The sequence below is a fragment of the Panthera tigris genome, chromosome B3 (genome assembly GCF_018350195.1).
Source record: "Panthera tigris isolate Pti1 chromosome B3, P.tigris_Pti1_mat1.1, whole genome shotgun sequence".
NCBI lineage: Eukaryota > Metazoa > Chordata > Mammalia > Carnivora > Felidae > Panthera > Panthera tigris.
Window position 1 is genome coordinate 81,960,752 of NC_056665.1, and position 17,184 is coordinate 81,977,935.

Sequence of the window (17,184 nt, forward strand, 5' to 3'; positions counted from 1 at the left end):
ACCAGAGTCACTCAAGCCTATCTCTCAGTGTTAAGCTGAAATGCTGGCTACTCATCCATGACAATAAATGTAGCATATATGTTTGCAGAGATAGGCAGGTAGACAGCAGAGGGACAAATAAATGATTGAGTCATTTCCCAGTGAAAATGATATTTAAGATATGATAAGAAATTGTGACCATAATAGAGAAATTAGTCAAATTAGTATTCTTAATCATGGATGATTTTAGGATGTGATACCTATGAAAACCTAGTAGACGATAAAGAGATTTGAATTTTCAGGGTGCTATTCTGACCCCAAATTCTGGGCCATGTAACTTTCACAAGACACTGACCCTCCATTCCTCACACTGTTAATATGGCAATGCTCTCTTTCAAGGACATAGAAGTAGTCATTTTGTTCAAGTGCTGCAAATCCTCAAAAAGTGTTTGCAGATGGAAAGAGTGATGATGTGTCGCTGGTATGAGCATCAGAATTACATGTTATGTTTTCAAAATCTATGAAATGCTATGTCACAGGCTTGAGTTTCTATTTTGCCCACTGTGTAACCACACAGAGAATTTTTCTCTTCTCTTTTTACAGGTATCACCTAGGAACATCATGGGTTTTCAAGAATATATTATTCTAATATGAGATTTTAACAACTACACTGTATTTATGCATAATACATTTTGTGCCTTATCTTCAGGCTTCTGGACTTTGATTCAGAATATCAGGAGCTCTGGGATTGGCTGATTGACATGGAGTCCCTCGTGATGGACAGCCACGACCTGATGATGTCAGAGGAGCAGCAGCGGCATCTTTACAAGGTTAGAGCTACCCTTCTTGCCTTTACCTTGCTGTGGAAGATCTGATTAGCCTGACAAGTCTCTCTCTCTCAGGATATCTTTGCGTTCATTGTATGTATCATGGTGTCTATTAGAATTCCCTTCCCTGTCCCCAAACTCATTTCCATCCCTTGTGTGCTGACAGGCTGCACCGACATCATAATTGCAAGAAAGTTCCCTTTATCACATTCTATTTGGTGTAATTCTATAGAAGGACAAAGATTTATCTCCAAGATGAATAGCAATAAATGAAACTGCATTAATAAATAGACTGAAACAAAATGAAGGATAAATGGACTGGTAACATTTAACAAAATGTGTTTTCATTGGAGCACTCAGGTGGATTCTATCCACCCCTCAGATCTTTGCAGAGAAAAAAGAAATTTGCCTTCAGTTTGGCTTGCTACTTTCAGGGTAGAGGGCTCATTCAATTTAATGTTTATTAGTGATACATAGAGCAGACGTTGTCATATTAAGTCAATACATTTTCATGTGATTTAAGAAAACTGGCTTGGAACTCATATATTGATTGCAGGCAATCCATCTAATAACTATCTATATTGTTTTTCCGTGTCTGCTAATTCACCTTTAGCCTAGTATGTTTTACCAATTCTACTTAAATAGTCTTAGAAGCTCTTATAAAACATCTATGTGATTTTGACTGAAAAAAAAAATGGTTGCAAGATTCACAGTGTCTGAAAAAGCTGTTGGGGAGGGTTAGAGGGACTTTCCACTGAAATATCAGATTGCAGTAAATCTTCCTCATTTAGGCAATTTTTATTGGAGTAATTCTGACAGTTGTCATCCTTGAATTGCTTTGAGCATATGGCATATTTCAAAGAGCAGATTGTGAATCATAAAAAATAAAATTAATAACTAACCACAGAATCAGCAACAGTATAATGACAAGAAACAACTACCCTCTAGCTTTAAAAAATTTCTTATAGAATAAGAAGTACATTCAAGGTCAAATAAAAGTTGTCTTCTTTCTTCCTCATTATTTATCATTTTGAGTTCCTTTCCTTAATATATTAACTTTTACCTTCTCTAAAGAGAGATCTTTATTTATACTTTTCAAGGGTCTGGTTGACTTTAATTAGTGTCCCCTGAGAATCGTCTTGGTTAAGAGAAGATATAAGCTCCCCAGGGAGTCAGCACATGGTGATATTTTATTCCTTAAAGAATTGTGTTCCGACATTAATCGAGTTTGTTGACTATTAGCTATTTCCTGTATGGATAGCTGTCCACATTAACAACAAAGCTATCCAATATATCTTCTGAGCATAATATATTGTTAGAGTTACAGTCTTCACCTAATGTAAACAAAGCTAGGTGATTTCACATTTCATGTCAGGATCAAGAATTATGTATGAAAAAATGCCCATTAATCTTTATTAATTTACTGATACAAAAATATTAGTTTTATTCCTAATACTTAAGCATTAAAAATCGAGCCAACCAGGAAAAAATAATACAAAAGTTAACTAATCATAAGCCATTATCTCAGATTTTATTGCACTCTTGATGCCAAATAACATTTCTTTTCTTCTTGATGCATTTTGTATTTTGCACATAAACCACTATTTTTTTTCAGAAACAGTGCTATTCTTTGTCAAAATCACATCCATATAATTTACATCACAATTAATAGGAAATCAGTCTTCTTTTTCTTGTGGTTTCCTTGTAAGTGCTCTGCCTGAGAATTCCCATTCTGGCATATTCAAAGCTATTATTCCACCCACTCAGTACTTCTGGATTATAGTGTTTTCCCAAACATTTTCCATACCAGGGTTCTTCGTTTGTGACTCATGTCCTGTTATCATCTTTCTGCTTAGAGGTGTTCAACATAGCTAACTAAGTTCATGAGACTAGCACTAACTTTGCATTTGGCTTATAAGCAAAATTAAAGATTGAATTACACACCAAAGGCGAATGCTACAAGAGTTCAGAGTCTTTCTTTATACAAACCCCCACATTATTCCAGAGTTTTAGAAACCTCAAAAGCAATCCTGAGGATATTGGCTAAGGAGTCATTTAGAACTTGGGATGGCTCCTGAATTAGAAAAATTGATGGAGGAAAATTAATTTCAGGTCTTTGTCTAGAATCCTCAGGGATTCTTAGGTTAGGTCAACATTTTCAATGTCCCATTCGTCTGTTCTAATGCACTTTTTCAGAAATCAACTCAACTGATGACTTGAGGGAGGGAGGTTTGAAGTCTATTGATCATAGAGACCCCTGAGTAATAGGGCTTTTCAGTTGGTCCCCAGGCCTTCCTAGGCTTTCAATACCATTTGAGACTTTAATCTTTAAATTTGTTGGCCCTGAAAGATATCAATGCTTTCTCAGCATTTTTCATCAAGGGCACCACTGACATTTGGGACAAAACAATTTTTTGTTGGTGAAGGGGACTACCCCGTCCACTATAGAGCATTTACTATTCACATTCCCTAGTCATTGTGACAATTCAACAGGATGCCCAACCACATGTCACAGCATTCCCAATCCATCTTGACCTATGTACATCATCTTCATTTCTTAAAATGCTTCTGTAACACCCAAGAAAAATTCCTTGCTTTTGTATTTTGTACATTGTGAGGTAAAACACCTTATATAGCTGATGTTGAACCAATAGTTGTTGAGTGAAAAAATTAAGGATGAATGCTTGCTTCAGCAGCACATATACTAAAAAATTAAGAATGAGAATGAAGTTTGTGATCTCTGGTATTAATGTAAAGAATGAAGGGGAAACGTTTAAGAGAGACCTTCAGCTGAGCAATGGTAAAATCCCAGGAACTGGAGACCAGGACAGAATCATTATTCCTGTTATCATAGAATCCAAAAGTTTTTCTGTCCTCTCTCTGGGGGGATCTCTATATTTCATCACTCAACTCTTTTCCTGGAATAGATAGTCATGCCCAGATCCTGGTTCATTACATGCATTATACAGTCCTAAGTTGATCCCCAAAGTCCACATTTGGATAGGTTGTGTTAGAGAAAGTATAATAAGTTGGTAGTCAATGAGAGTGAAGATTTTTTAGCATTTTCAACATCAAGTACTACATGCCTGACTTTACCAATTTATTGTATATTCTGGTCTTCGATAGAAAGTCATCTGACCTTTACTCCTAGATAGGGAGGTACCAATAAATACCTTAGACTATTCATTCAGCAGACCTCCCAAGTTGGGTGCCTATTGTGGTATATTGGTTACCCTAAACCAGCAAAATACCAAAGGGATTTATTAAAGGAAAGGAATTAGACTTAATAGGCAAAGAATACATTGACACAACCTGACATAATTTAGAACCTTAACATTACAATGGGCTACAAAGTGGATTTTCTGTTTAAACCATTTCTTGTTATTTTCAGATTGTTAGAAATTGAAGACCATTTTTTTTTCTAAATTTTCAACCGCAGGGTCTTAAGAGCAACCTGTATCTTCCTTATATATACTTTCCTTGTATAACCGCTTCCTTAAAAATACTTTCTTACTTGTTTTGAGATAGTAAGCCATACTGCCAATATCTTTCCCTCTCCCTTCTTTGTCCGGCCCACTGACCCAACCTCTGAATGGGGACCTTCTATAGCTATTTTCTAATAAACACTGGCAGTATTGTCAGCTTGGAAAACAGAAACGTAGTTCTTTCTCGTTTTTTCTTCCTCAATGTGAGAATCACCTCCAAGGAGAATTTGCTCCCCCTCTCTCACGTTCTTTTTCTTCATTCCTTCTACCTTCCTAAGTAGGACAATTTAATTTGTCAAAAGTAACCACCGTGATTTTGAAAGTTCAGCTCCTATTTGGACTGGAGTTACGTAGCCAGAATTCATAATCACTGGGAGCTGTCACTCTGCTGGTCTGCATGTGCATTAACTATTAATGGAGAAATATTTAAAACCCACTTGCAAAGGAAGAGCTCCATTTTTTCATTTCTACAGATCAAAGGTGGCATTATTCTTGGGCTCAGGGAAGCTTAAGACACCTCCTCCCCCATCCTATGAATTTTATAGACTGAGTGACCTAGAAGTATCTCCACGATCAACGAGGCTGGAGCTCAGGCTGCTGCTGTTGCTGTTCTGCCCTCTGCAGCAGACACAGTTGACTCTGCAGGGCTGGGAGGGTGTGCCCTGGCCAGGGCTCCTTACTGTTGCCACAAAGCACTGCCCATTCTCTGCCAAGTGCAAAGCACAGATGACAGAGCCCTTCGTGATCCTGGATTGGTGTGGAGTTCTAGAGTCCAAAGGTTAATTTCAAGGGCCAAATTCAAAAGTTGCAGTCTGGTGATTACTACTATTATACTTGAACAAGAGCTGTTTTCAGATAGTATTCAGATAGTACAAAGCTCACCAAAAACAGCACATTTATGGATTTACTCCTTGAGAATGGTCTAGCTGCTCCTCATCAATAAAATATTAGATTATATCATTTCCAAGGGGTTAAAATAACCCTTACAGCTTAAAAATTGTATAAATTAGTACGCATTTCAACTAAGACCTTTATACTTTCAAGGAATTCATACTGAAGATTTTACATTTCATTTTGAGGGTTAGTTGCTCTCATATAGTTCTGCTTTTATGGCAAAAATGCAAATGACCTCTATCTTTCTCTGTTGGTATAAGTGTTACACAATTATGTCCTATGTGCAAAAGGAAAAGGCCCGTTCACTTTGCATAATACAATGCTCACTAAAGAGGCTAATTACATTTTTACTCTGCTCTGGATTTGATGTTGCTTATAAGAATTCACAGGAAAATTTTTAAAATGTTTTTAACACCAAAATACAAATCAGAACTGGGGAAAATATACATAGACTAGAGTCCCTTTCTCTGAGAAGAGTTAATATGTAGGCATATAGACTGTATGGTCCTACACACTTAATAAAGATCCCAAAACTCCACTCTGGGTTTCCTGGTAGTGAAAGCGAAGAGGGAAATGTGCTCAATCACAAAATTTACATCTTCCATGAGAAAAAAAAATCACACTTCATTTGAAGACATTGTTTATTTTGATACTTAGATATTAATACATTTTCTTTTAGGATTTTTTTTAATATGTAAGGGATTAGAATGGCATGGTAGTGAAATATCTAACCACCATATTTCTTACAAGTTTCTAAATATAATACTTCTACCAAGTGAATTAATTATTTTTCTCTAACTCTGTTGTCAGGTAATGTTTACAGACTTTGATCACAGCTCTCACCCGAAGGTGGCACTCCTCTCGATGATAGTTTGGCCAGGTGGAATTAATAAGAGAGGACATCAATATTATATATTTGAAGAGAAGAGGATATTAGGAATGTGAGAGGGAAATATAAGCATTGAAGAGAAAGAAACACAGTTGAAATTAGTTAATCTACAGTTTACCAAACAAAAATGAATAATTTAAAACAATTAAATAGAAAAGAGTAAGTTTAAATCATGGGTGGGTGAATGAATAGATAAGAAAATGCTAAAAAAAAACCAAATACAAACAAATAAAAAGAGCTAAACACTGAAAGGATTGTTTTAGGAAAAAAACAGATAAGAGAAAGGGATAAATTTTAAAGGAGAAAATGTCACTTTTAGAGAATTTGGGTCTGTATTAAAAGGCAAGTATTATGACTTTTAAAAGAAAAACTCCTGGGGAATAAGAAACAGCATAAAAAAAGAAAAATGGGACATAGCTGGCTTGCTATTTTATAACTATTGATGCCAAAATGATGTTGTCATAGCTATGAACCAATCAGAGAAAACAGATTAATCACTCTATCTCTGTATTTTATAAATTCACAAATTTCAACCCTCTCTAATAGTTCTCTTTTATTTTGTTCTGGACCAGGTCTAAATAATTTCATATGTGGCCTGATACCTTTAAGACTGAACTTGAGCTTCTAAAAATATGTTAGGGTGGTTCATAGTCTAGGTCATAGGAGGTAGGCTTAAAATAGAAGAAAATCCATTACCTTAAAAAAAATTTTTTTTTTACATGTTGGTGTTTGGGTATAAAAGAAGTGTGTCAAAAAATTAAATTCTGTTAATTAGGATTTAGTTTGGAATTTCAGTACCAAAATGAAGCAAATTAGTTATTGAAGCAGACAAGGTAAAAATGTACCAGATATATCAGGCACAAGAATCTAATGATAATTTTTTACCTCTTCCTCAGTAGATTAATTGTAGAGCTTAATTGTATGTTAGATTAAAACTCCATTAAGATAAGAAGAATATGCTTAAAATCATTATAATATTTCAAATAACATTATCTAGTCATTTTAAAAGTGATCAGAATAGGAAAATCTAGGCTACCTCCACTGCTATGTAGAAATGGATTTGTTTTTCCATTTTTATTAAAGCTAAAAAGTCCTTAGATTAACTGCCATATTAATGTGAGCATTGATGAATCAGTGTTTGCTATGAAGACTTCAATATGCATATATTTTTCTTTTCTTTCCTTTTTTGAGAGAGGATAAAACTCATCCTGAACATGTTCAGAGGAAAAAGTGGATGGATGTGGTTTCTGAACAATATAGGAAACACTGTTTTTGCTGGAGCTTACAATTCCTGTTTGAATCACTTTTTTAAGAGGAAAAAAAAAGAAGGATGTTAAGAGAATAGTATGCCAAGAAATAGTTGGCTGTGTGTGCATAGGGGCAAGCGAGGAAAGGCCGCCAGCAGTCTTTGTCTCTGGTGGGTGAGCTACTGTCCGGAAGGTGCGTTGGCTCTCTGGGCTGCCTCTGCTGTATTGTGCTGCTCCCTCTCTCCCTGGCCTGGCCTGCTCTGGCCTAGAGTGGATCAAACAAGCCGTGGGGAAAGTTCCCCTCATTTGCATCACTTCTAGACAGCCCTGTCGTACTCTTTGCTGACAGGAAATCACTGTCTTTGTCACCTTTTCTCAGGGCCCTCCTTTTGGCAGAGATGGGCCATGTGACCACGCTTAATCACAACAACAGGGCTGGCTCAGGACTCAATGACATGTTTTCCTCAGCACTTCAATAAATGGGGTAGAGGAGTCAGGAGGAAATGACTACATTAATTTTAAAGTGAAAAGATAATTAACACTTGAAGGACTAATGCTACAACCTATGGAATTATTATTCAAATTGAAGTTAATTTATCAAAAACTTGTGAAAACTATCTCCCCTAATGCAACTGCTTAAAAAAAAAATAAACCTTGAATAGTAAGAGTTGGGCGTGTTGGAGGGAGAGTGGGAAGAAGGCGGGGAGAGAGGGGCTTTGGATGGAGAGGGAGAGAGAAAAGGGGGGAGAGAAAGAGGGAAATCATAGCAGGCATTAGCTGTGTTTGAAAAAGCAACTTAAATGGGCTAACACTTCAACATTTGGGACTGAAGGCTGGAGCATGTAAAACGCTTACTTAGATGATATGAATAGGACACTGGCAAACAAAAGCAGCAGTGTGCTCCTAGAAAACTGTGCTTCAAGGAGTTTCCTTGGCAACAGAAATGCAGTTCCAAAAGTAGACAGAACTTTCCTCAGAAAACATACTATTAATAACAACCTTCCGGAACAACTTGGAACAATTTGACGACTTGGCAATAATAATGCCAAGTGTTCTGCAAATTAATCTAACACATAACAGTTATGTTTCCCTTGCCCGTAATTCTGCTGGACCCTACCAAGAGCTAACTCCTTGCTTTTCAGTGGCAAAATGTGAAAAATATTTCTAAATGTTGTCATGGAAAAAGAAAACCAAAAGGAGTGCTGGTGGCCAACGGTGTCCAGTGATTGTGTTTAGCCTTTTGGAACCTACAATTGAATTTAATGAGATGAGTTTACTCCAATTAGAGCTACTACGTTTAGTATCTCATCCCAACAAAGATGCTTCCGTGAACAAAACTTGTTAAAGGGTTAACAGCCTGAGAATTGCTGTGATGTGAAGCACATCTTGAGGCCATTGGTTATATAAATGTAACACTTCACTAAATACGTGCTGGGTGTTATTTTTAAAAGCATCATCATTTCTTGTCAGCCCAGAGAATAAACTAATCTTGGATCTACTTGGCCAATGGGAATCATTTGAATTCTCCTGAAGGCAATACGTTTGCCAGCCATGAAAGGTGTAGTGTTCCCCTCCTCTGACCTTTCCTGAATCCTTGGATCTAAAGGTTAAAAGTAATCAATATCTCATTGCGCAGCTTGGTTTCAGGGTAATAAGTAATAACCATCATGTTAAAATCCAAATGATTACAGATAGCACTTAAATGAGTTGACCTGTTTGGGAGCTTTTATTAATTGCAATTATCAGGATAATCATTAGAGTTTGCTAATAAAATTTGGATTAAATTGCAAAAATTTCAGCCTTTAACTTTTGAAAAACGACTCTTAATTAGATGTGAATGTGCAGTGTTCCCTCCTGTGTTAAGCTGAGAGATTTGGCTTCAACCCCACATATTTGTAGATTTCTTTCTGGTTTTTTGTAAAATAAATTAGAGGAACATTTAAGCTCCTCATAAGAAAGGGTGTTTGTTAGGTTCACTGCCACCTTTGGCTCCAGAACTGCTCCATACTATGTGTATGTTTCAGTTAAGTGACTGCATGGAAATGTCCCTCACCTACTTTTTTGCATTTCCTATTTTTAAATTATGTATCTTCAATGGTTATAATCATATGTAGGCTAATCTGGCTTGTAGCTAGAAAAAAAAATGTATGATGTATGATTACACTTTACATGATATGAACTGGGAATTATTTGTTTTTTTTAAAAAAAGGACTACCAAAGTTTAATGATGAAAACCAAGTATTATCATTGTCAAAGTGGTCTTGATATAAAAATAATAAATGTTAGGTTTAATGTTCCATACATTTACATCAGTAAGGCACTGGGTGTCATCTATAACTGCCTATATCAGGAAGGCATTGGTTTTCGTAACCATATCATAACGACACTAAATCATATAACTTACAATGTAAGTTATACCATAACCAAGTGTATAAGATATGCTACTGAACCCAAATATTATGTCTGTATGATTATTCCAAGTTTTTATAATTTATTAGAATTTCATGCATGTATTCTCAAAACAGGAAGGTGGGGATAGAAGGGAACCTAGATGATATTTTAGTTATTTCAAAAAAGGTCCTCGGCAGTTGTTGCAGTCTTCGGCAACACATACACTAAAATTGGAACAATACAAAGGAAATTAGCATGGCCCCTGCACGAGGATGACACACAAATTCATGAAGCATTCCATATTAAAAAAAAAAAAAAAAGTCCTGGTACCTGTTCAGAATAGTCTGGAGAACCCTGGATGGGAAAAGCTTAACCATAGTACTTTCACAGATAAACTCATTAACTTGCTTTTTTCTTGTCCTAATCTCGCTACCATGTCCAACCTTAGAAAGAGGTAGATTTGTGGTTGAGGAACATCATATTTGGAGTATTAAGATTGTCCAAAAACAACTATTTCCTTTACTAAATTTCCATCCTGCCTTAAATCCCAGCCTTAAGATTCATTTCTTTGGGGACGCCTGGGTGGCTCAGTCGGTTAAGTGTCTGACTCTTGATACTGGTTCAGATCACAATTTCACGATTCATGGGATTGAGCCCTGCATGGGGCTCTGTGCTAACAGCACAGGGCCGACTTGGGATTCTCTCTCTCCCTCTCTCTCTCTGCCCCTTCTCTACTTGCTCTCTCTCTCAAAATAAATAAACATTAAAAATTTTTTTAATTCATTTCTTTGAGGTAAAAAAGAGTGCACTTTACTGGATGCAGGTATTCTATGGGGGTAGGAGAATAATACTGAATTAAATGTCAATTTTAACATTTAGTTTAAATGGAAGGGCACTAGGAGGGGAAGATAGAAGGGGTAGAGAGAAGAAATCTAGGAAGGGGACCAAGGATAGATGTTATTTATTCCACCATTTAATAAAAAGGGAAGTACATTCGTGTGTGTGTGTGTGTGTGTGTGTGTGTGTATGTGTGTGTGTGTATGTGTGTGTGTGTATGTGTGTGTGTGTGTGTGTGTGTGTGTGTGTGTGTGTGCGTGTTATGAGATAGGAGTAGGATGGAGGGAGAAAAAAAACTAAATTGGTCAAATCTTACTATTTGACTATGTTAGTGCCCCCTGTGCACATTCTTATTTAATGCTCACAATGATCCTGAATTATTTTTCCCTACTTCATGCATCTGAGCCTGAAACACAGAGAGGTTAAGTGACTAGCCTAAAAGACAACTTGTGCCTCAGGTTAGACTAGGGTTTGCTGAAATTACAAACAACCCCCAAGTCTCAAAGGTTTACGGTTATGAAGATTTACTTCTCACAGGATCAGTCACCCTCTTAAATATTCCTTCAATGTGGCAAAGAGAAAAGAGAGTTCTGGAGGGTCTCACTCTTGCCATTAAACCTTTACCTGGAAGAGACACAGTTCACTTCCTTTCAAAATCATGACCAGAAGTAATCACACGGCTTCACCCTACTCCAAAGTGGATGGGGAAATGCATCTCTACTCTATGCCTGAAAGGCAGAAAGCAAAAAATTGTTGTTGGGCTGTATCAATAACTATCACAAGAAATAAGTCACTTTGAACCCAGTCTGGGTGGCTCTAATACCCACAATCTTTCTTTCACGTGCTCCTTGCCTGCTCACTATTGTCCCATATTTTCTCCTCCACAAGAGGAAAAATTCTTGCAAATGCATTTTCCTCCCTCCACATGAGCTTTTGGTGCCTAGATAAGAAAGAAGGCCCTACATATTAAATGGAACATCAGCAGAGAAAGCATGATGGACTTGGGTTTGCTCTATAGCCAATCATCAGGCTATTCTGTGAAACTCCCCAAACTTTCTTAAGCACCTTAGCACCCTGGGAAAGTGTTACCATTTTGAGTCTCACGGGAACCTCCCATGTTTTGTCAGACTCAGGAAAGCTAAGGCTGAAAAAATTTATGTTTTTGGGTGAGATGCACTAAAGGCAGCATTGCCCTAGGAAGGTTCAACCTCATGGATCCTGTTATTGCCAAAGGGAGTTACTGAAGAAGGGTCCCCATGGAGAGATACTCTAGAGGAATATCATTTGCAGAAAAGCCATTTTCCAGTCCTGTCAAGGAGGCAATTTTAGTTCTCAGAAACAAGGGCATTCCCAAGCATATTTTTAATAATGTTGGCATTTGCAGAGCTCATACATTCTTAAACTAGGCACTTCTGTGACACTCTGTACCTAATGAGGCACACTGGGGTAAGCTAAGAAGGAAGTGGTGCTCCTGCTGAATCTTCATTCATTTACATAAGACACAAAACATAAACATACACGCACATACATACACACCCATATTTTCTTGTACTGAAGCCAAGAAAGAGTCAAGCAGGCTAATACCTTTGGGGTTGTATAATTTTTATTCTAAATATTTTTAGACCACAGATCTCCAGTCTTTCTCCAGAAGGACATCTATACATCCCAGTAACTCATCTGAACACACTATTTCAGCCTCTTTCTAAGTAATTGATTCTATATGCTCACTGACATTTGCTTAAAGAAAATTTGTGACTTGTGATATTTCCCTTGTCATCTTATTTTATCCATTAAAAAGTAGGAAGTTTTGTTTTTGAAAAGTAGGCAGTTTGTGGGAGAGGTATAACACACACGTGGTTATGCACACACATTTATGTGTGTTTACAGATATACACATGCGTCTACAAAGTATTAACTCATTTAGTTAAAAAAAATCTTTCATCAGGATTGAATCTGGATGAAACCAGATTCCTTGGACCAGATATGCTTGTAGTCCCAAGACATTTAAATCATGCATTTGTAAATAACTATATAAACTTCCTTCGTATATGCCAAGTTTCAGTTTGGAGCTCATTTCTAGGTTATAAATCTGGGCATATTGGATTTTGCTACCTTAATTAGAATAGTTTACTCCTTCAATATTCATAGGTGCATCCCTAAAAGAGCCCTCCTTGAGAATAATTTAGCCATGAGTACTTTGTTATAACTAAGTGCATATTTTTAGTGATGATAGATTTGGACTATGTGGACCAAATTTGAGAATGAATGATTATAATTTTTGTTAGACTCCACACTCCAGGATGGCAAGGTTCATGTCCGTGTTGTTTATTGCCATATCTCCACTGCCTAGTGCAATACCTGGCACATAATAGAAACTCAATAAATGTAAGTTGAGAAGCACTTCTCAAATAGGTTTATTTAATAATCTATTAATTAAATACTATCAATCAGAACTATGCTATCATTTCATTACTTTTGCAAGAGAACAACCCTATTGTCATGCTCTGGTAATGAAACATCATGGCATCCTCTTATATTGTATAAAAAAAAGAAAAACAAAAATCTCTCTCATTTAAAAACCAAAGTGCATTAAGTGTAGTTCTTAATACTCAGAATACTTGAATTTGACCAGATTGGTATCAGGGAGAAAGACAGGGTGGTAAGGAAAGAAAGAGGGAGGGAGGAAGGGAAGGATAATGATGCCCATGTCTAAGACAAATGGTACAAAAATGTATAACTAATCACCATAATTCTGTAGCTAGTCTACCACCTCTCAAACTGTAATATTTGTTGATGTATTTTATTTATGTAGACATTATAATTACTTATTTCATATAAGGATAACATGTATCATGCAAATATAAAACCTAAAAATAGAACAATAGATACAGGTGAACATGCACAGCCATTAGAAATGGTAGGAATATCAGCACATTTTTTTCTTCTACCATGATTAATGGGAGAGTTTATTGACATATTTGTTGTAGAAAATTGGCTTCAGAGGAGTACATATATCTAACAAAGTTGTCGTGAAGGAAGTGAGAAAAACAATAAGAGATTTGGACTCTAGCTCATCATGATGAGGGTGGATGGATGGAGCCTAAAAGACTGATTCATCGTTCCAAAGCTACAGCTAACTAACTCAGAATATGCAACTTAAAAAATCCACTGCTGTAATGTCAGAAGGCTGAAATGTAATGTTGAAATTTTCTCCCACTCTTTCATTTAAAAAAAAGTTTCACACTTCATAATTTTAAAACTAATCCTCATATATGGTCATTTATATTTTTTACTTAGCCATTAATTATAAGATTTATTGATTTTAAGCAATTAAGAAAAAGCTAAAAGATGTACTATTTATAATTAGAATTTGAGAAAGATTTGTGATGAATTTATTGCTCCTATTTATGTCCACCTTGACATCCTTCCCACTGAACTTTGTCCTTCCTCCTCAGCTTTCTTCAGCTGAGACATGTTGAGATTTGAAAATAAGTGTGAAGAGCATTCCTCTCTGTGTGATTTTTCTCTCTTCTTCCTCAGTCTCTTCTGCCTGTTGATGCTGAAGATCCATTCTATGAATCACTGGATTTCTTACAAGCCATGAACAAAAATCCTCATGTTCATTAAAACTTAAGCTAATTGAATTCTTGTTCTACAACATGGGAATATAGCAAAATAACTCAAATTTGGCTAGCATTTTATAATCCATGTTTTGATGATAGTTTAAGAGGCTCTGTCCGTCCAAGTTTGGGTTAGAAAAAGAAATGAAGTATGGAAACACTGTCAGAAGCCTTTTCTGTTTACAAAAAGATCCAGGGATACCATGAGTAATGCCAGAAATCTCATGTGAAAGCCAGCTCTTGTGGGATTTTTTTTGAGCTCACCAAGTTCAGGAAATAGACAGTTCCAGAAAGCTGATTGGAGTTCAAAGATTTTTTTTAAAAATTAACTGAAGTGAATAATTGTATTCTCTGTCCATTGGCCAACACTGCTGCTCAGATCTGTGCTCTGCTGGGGGCGTACGTCTCCCTGGGGCTAGGTAATATTGGGCACTTGGTAAATACTTTCTGATTTAAATTGCCTGCGTAATGAGTGTTTTCTTCTGAATCTTCCAAAGTGAATCTCTTAGAGGTTTTGCACAGTTATTAATTTCCATGGGAAGTAAGGATGTTACCTGGAGTTTCAGGACTGCAAGTGACCTCATAAGGACCTTCATTTCATTTCATCTCTTCCAAGGATTGTTTTTCCTCCATCCCAGATAGGAGAGAATTTGTCCTCCATTAAAGATCTTTCCAGAGGGAATTCCACAGCCGCCCATTAAAATGTTTAACAACTCTCTCTGCCCTTAAAGTCTTCTTATATCTAGTGTAAATCCCTTCTGTTGTTAGGTTTAATTGTCAAATCGGCCAGAATCCATGGTCTGTAATTAAACCTCTTCTTTCTGTTTTCTATACAGTCACATTTCTCAAGCTTTTGCAGGTTTCTTTTCAAGTTAAAAAATCTTTTAGAAGTCCTTTATATCAGCTTTGTCTATACTCCATCTAACTGAAACCACTTCTGCCCTCTTTCGTAGGAGAAAATATGCTAATATTGAGACAGTACTGGTAAATCCATGTATTTGAGGGGCTTTAACAAGCTCCACGGATTTCTCCATCAGGTTTTTCAACTCTCTCTTATTAACAGTTAATAAAATACTTCATGGATGGTTTGGAAGAGGAATATGGCCTGTCTGAGATGGTATGACTTACAGTGTATACCTAAAGAAAAAGGAGTTTGAAAAGGAAAAGAAAATGATATAAAAGTGGGCTAAAAAATCCTCTTCCCATTTAGGGACAGAGCTGCTGCTTCTCCCAGTGGATGTGTAATATATTATTTATGTAAGAGAGAGCATCATGCTTTTGGCTCACATTCCATTTGGAGCACATACAGTATGACAGTTTCCTTGGCTTATTGTTGTATATATGGCTATCTATTTTTAATACATTGCTTTTGTCTTTTTTTCATGCTTGCTTACATCTGTTGTTATGAAAACTGACATAAAGTTTTTAAACATAAAAGAAGTGATGGAGAAGGAGATGGTAAGAGACAAACAACATTTCAAAGGAATGCAAGATGGAGAAACAGGAGCAAAGTCTCCATGGAGAGAACCCAGAGCAGCCTCTTCAGGATAAATGGGAGGGAGGGTCAGAATATATCTCTGTAGTCACAGAGAAAAAATGGTCATGAGGCTACAGAAAGCATTTCTAAGTTAGAAGGAGCATAGTACATTTTCCACCAAAGTGTTTAGACTTTTTAAGCTGTAGTTTTCAAACCTGTGAAATGGGGATAGGGATAGCACCCACTTTGAAAGGTTGTCAGGGTTCAATGAGTAATGTATGTAAGGGGTTCATCCTTGTGCTTGGTAAATAGCTTAATACATAAGTAATACAGAATCAGGGGCTAACAAACTATAGTCTGAAGGTCAAATCCAGCCCCCAGCCTGTTTTTTAAATAAAGTTTTATTGGAACATAGCCAGGTGCGTTCATTTATATATCACCTGTGACTCTTTTTATAGTTCAATAAGAGGGTTGAATAGTTTCAACAGTGACCATATGTCCAGCATGCCTAAACTATCTGACTCTTTGCAAAAAAATTTTACCAGTCCCTGGTATAAATAACTATTATGTCAACTCTTTCGTAATATACATTATTCTACAGACTTGAATGATTTTCCAATTCAAATTTTCTATCTGTTGTATCACAATAATACCTGTTGAATATCGTTCTTTTGCCCAAGGTTCTAGTTTTCCTTTTGTAACAACCCAAAGTCGGCCTGTTTTCCTTGCTTTTCAATGTAGCATTAAATGGTTAATTGGTTCATTTCACCACCAGGTGGCCTCCTATGCTCTATTGTGCTTGTGGGACCCAAAGGAAAGCAGAAAATGGATCTAATGCACTTCTTTTAACTTTGGCTGTGATTCTGCTCTTATTAGCACTTCTCTGGTGACTCCACTGCTCTGAAATCGCTCTATATTTATATTTGGCCCCGAAACATAAATTCACATTGACCTTTTTAGAAGATGAATTATAGATCAGAGTTAGAAAGAGTTAAAAAGTAAAAACAAAATAAAAATATATAAATGCATACTCACACATACATCAAAGTGATTTTTTAAAAAAAGAAGTTTGGCTATCGCTATAAGAGGTTTACCATGATTCAGTATTATTCTCATATGTGTACTGGCAGAGTTAACTAATCCTGAAGCTTCCACAGGAAAGACAAAAGCCACTGCCACTCAGATCTCCATATGTTAATTTCTCTTGAAGAGCATAGGTGGACTTCACCTCAGTGCCCCAGTTTTATTAAGTTATTTTATTTTCTAGATTCTTATTTTGAGTTTTATTTTATCTTATTTTTGAGCTTTACTAAAGACCAGTGCTTGGCGAGGAAGATTAGAAAGCTGTGTGATAAAGTGCTAGAGAAGGAGGCTGGATTCTCCGTGGGCAATGACTCTTCTCCCCGCAGGTTTCATTTTCTTCATCTGTTGTAAAACCAGAAGGATGGACTGGGAGCCTCTGAGGCCCATTCCAACTTCAGTATTCTCTCATTGGTGAAAAATCAATGATTGATCCAATTAGTAATTCATTTGATATG

General features: G+C 36.5%; 1 protein-coding gene and 1 non-coding gene across 13 annotated transcripts in view; both read left to right on the forward strand.

Annotated features, from left to right (window-relative positions):
• The window catches only part of AKAP6 (A-kinase anchoring protein 6), a 554,906-nt gene that overhangs the window by 427,296 nt on the left and 110,426 nt on the right, over positions 1–17,184 (forward strand). For all 12 annotated transcript variants that reach the window (XM_042989539.1, XM_042989537.1, XM_042989535.1 and 9 more), the window contains one exon: positions 689–809. In XM_042989539.1, coding sequence (XP_042845473.1) covers positions 689–809 — 121 coding nt within the window. The remainder of the gene's footprint in view (positions 1–688; positions 810–17,184) is intronic.
• LOC122239805 lies at positions 9,911–10,019 on the forward strand. The gene has a single exon (XR_006219191.1). It is a non-coding gene; the product is annotated as a U6 spliceosomal RNA (small nuclear RNA).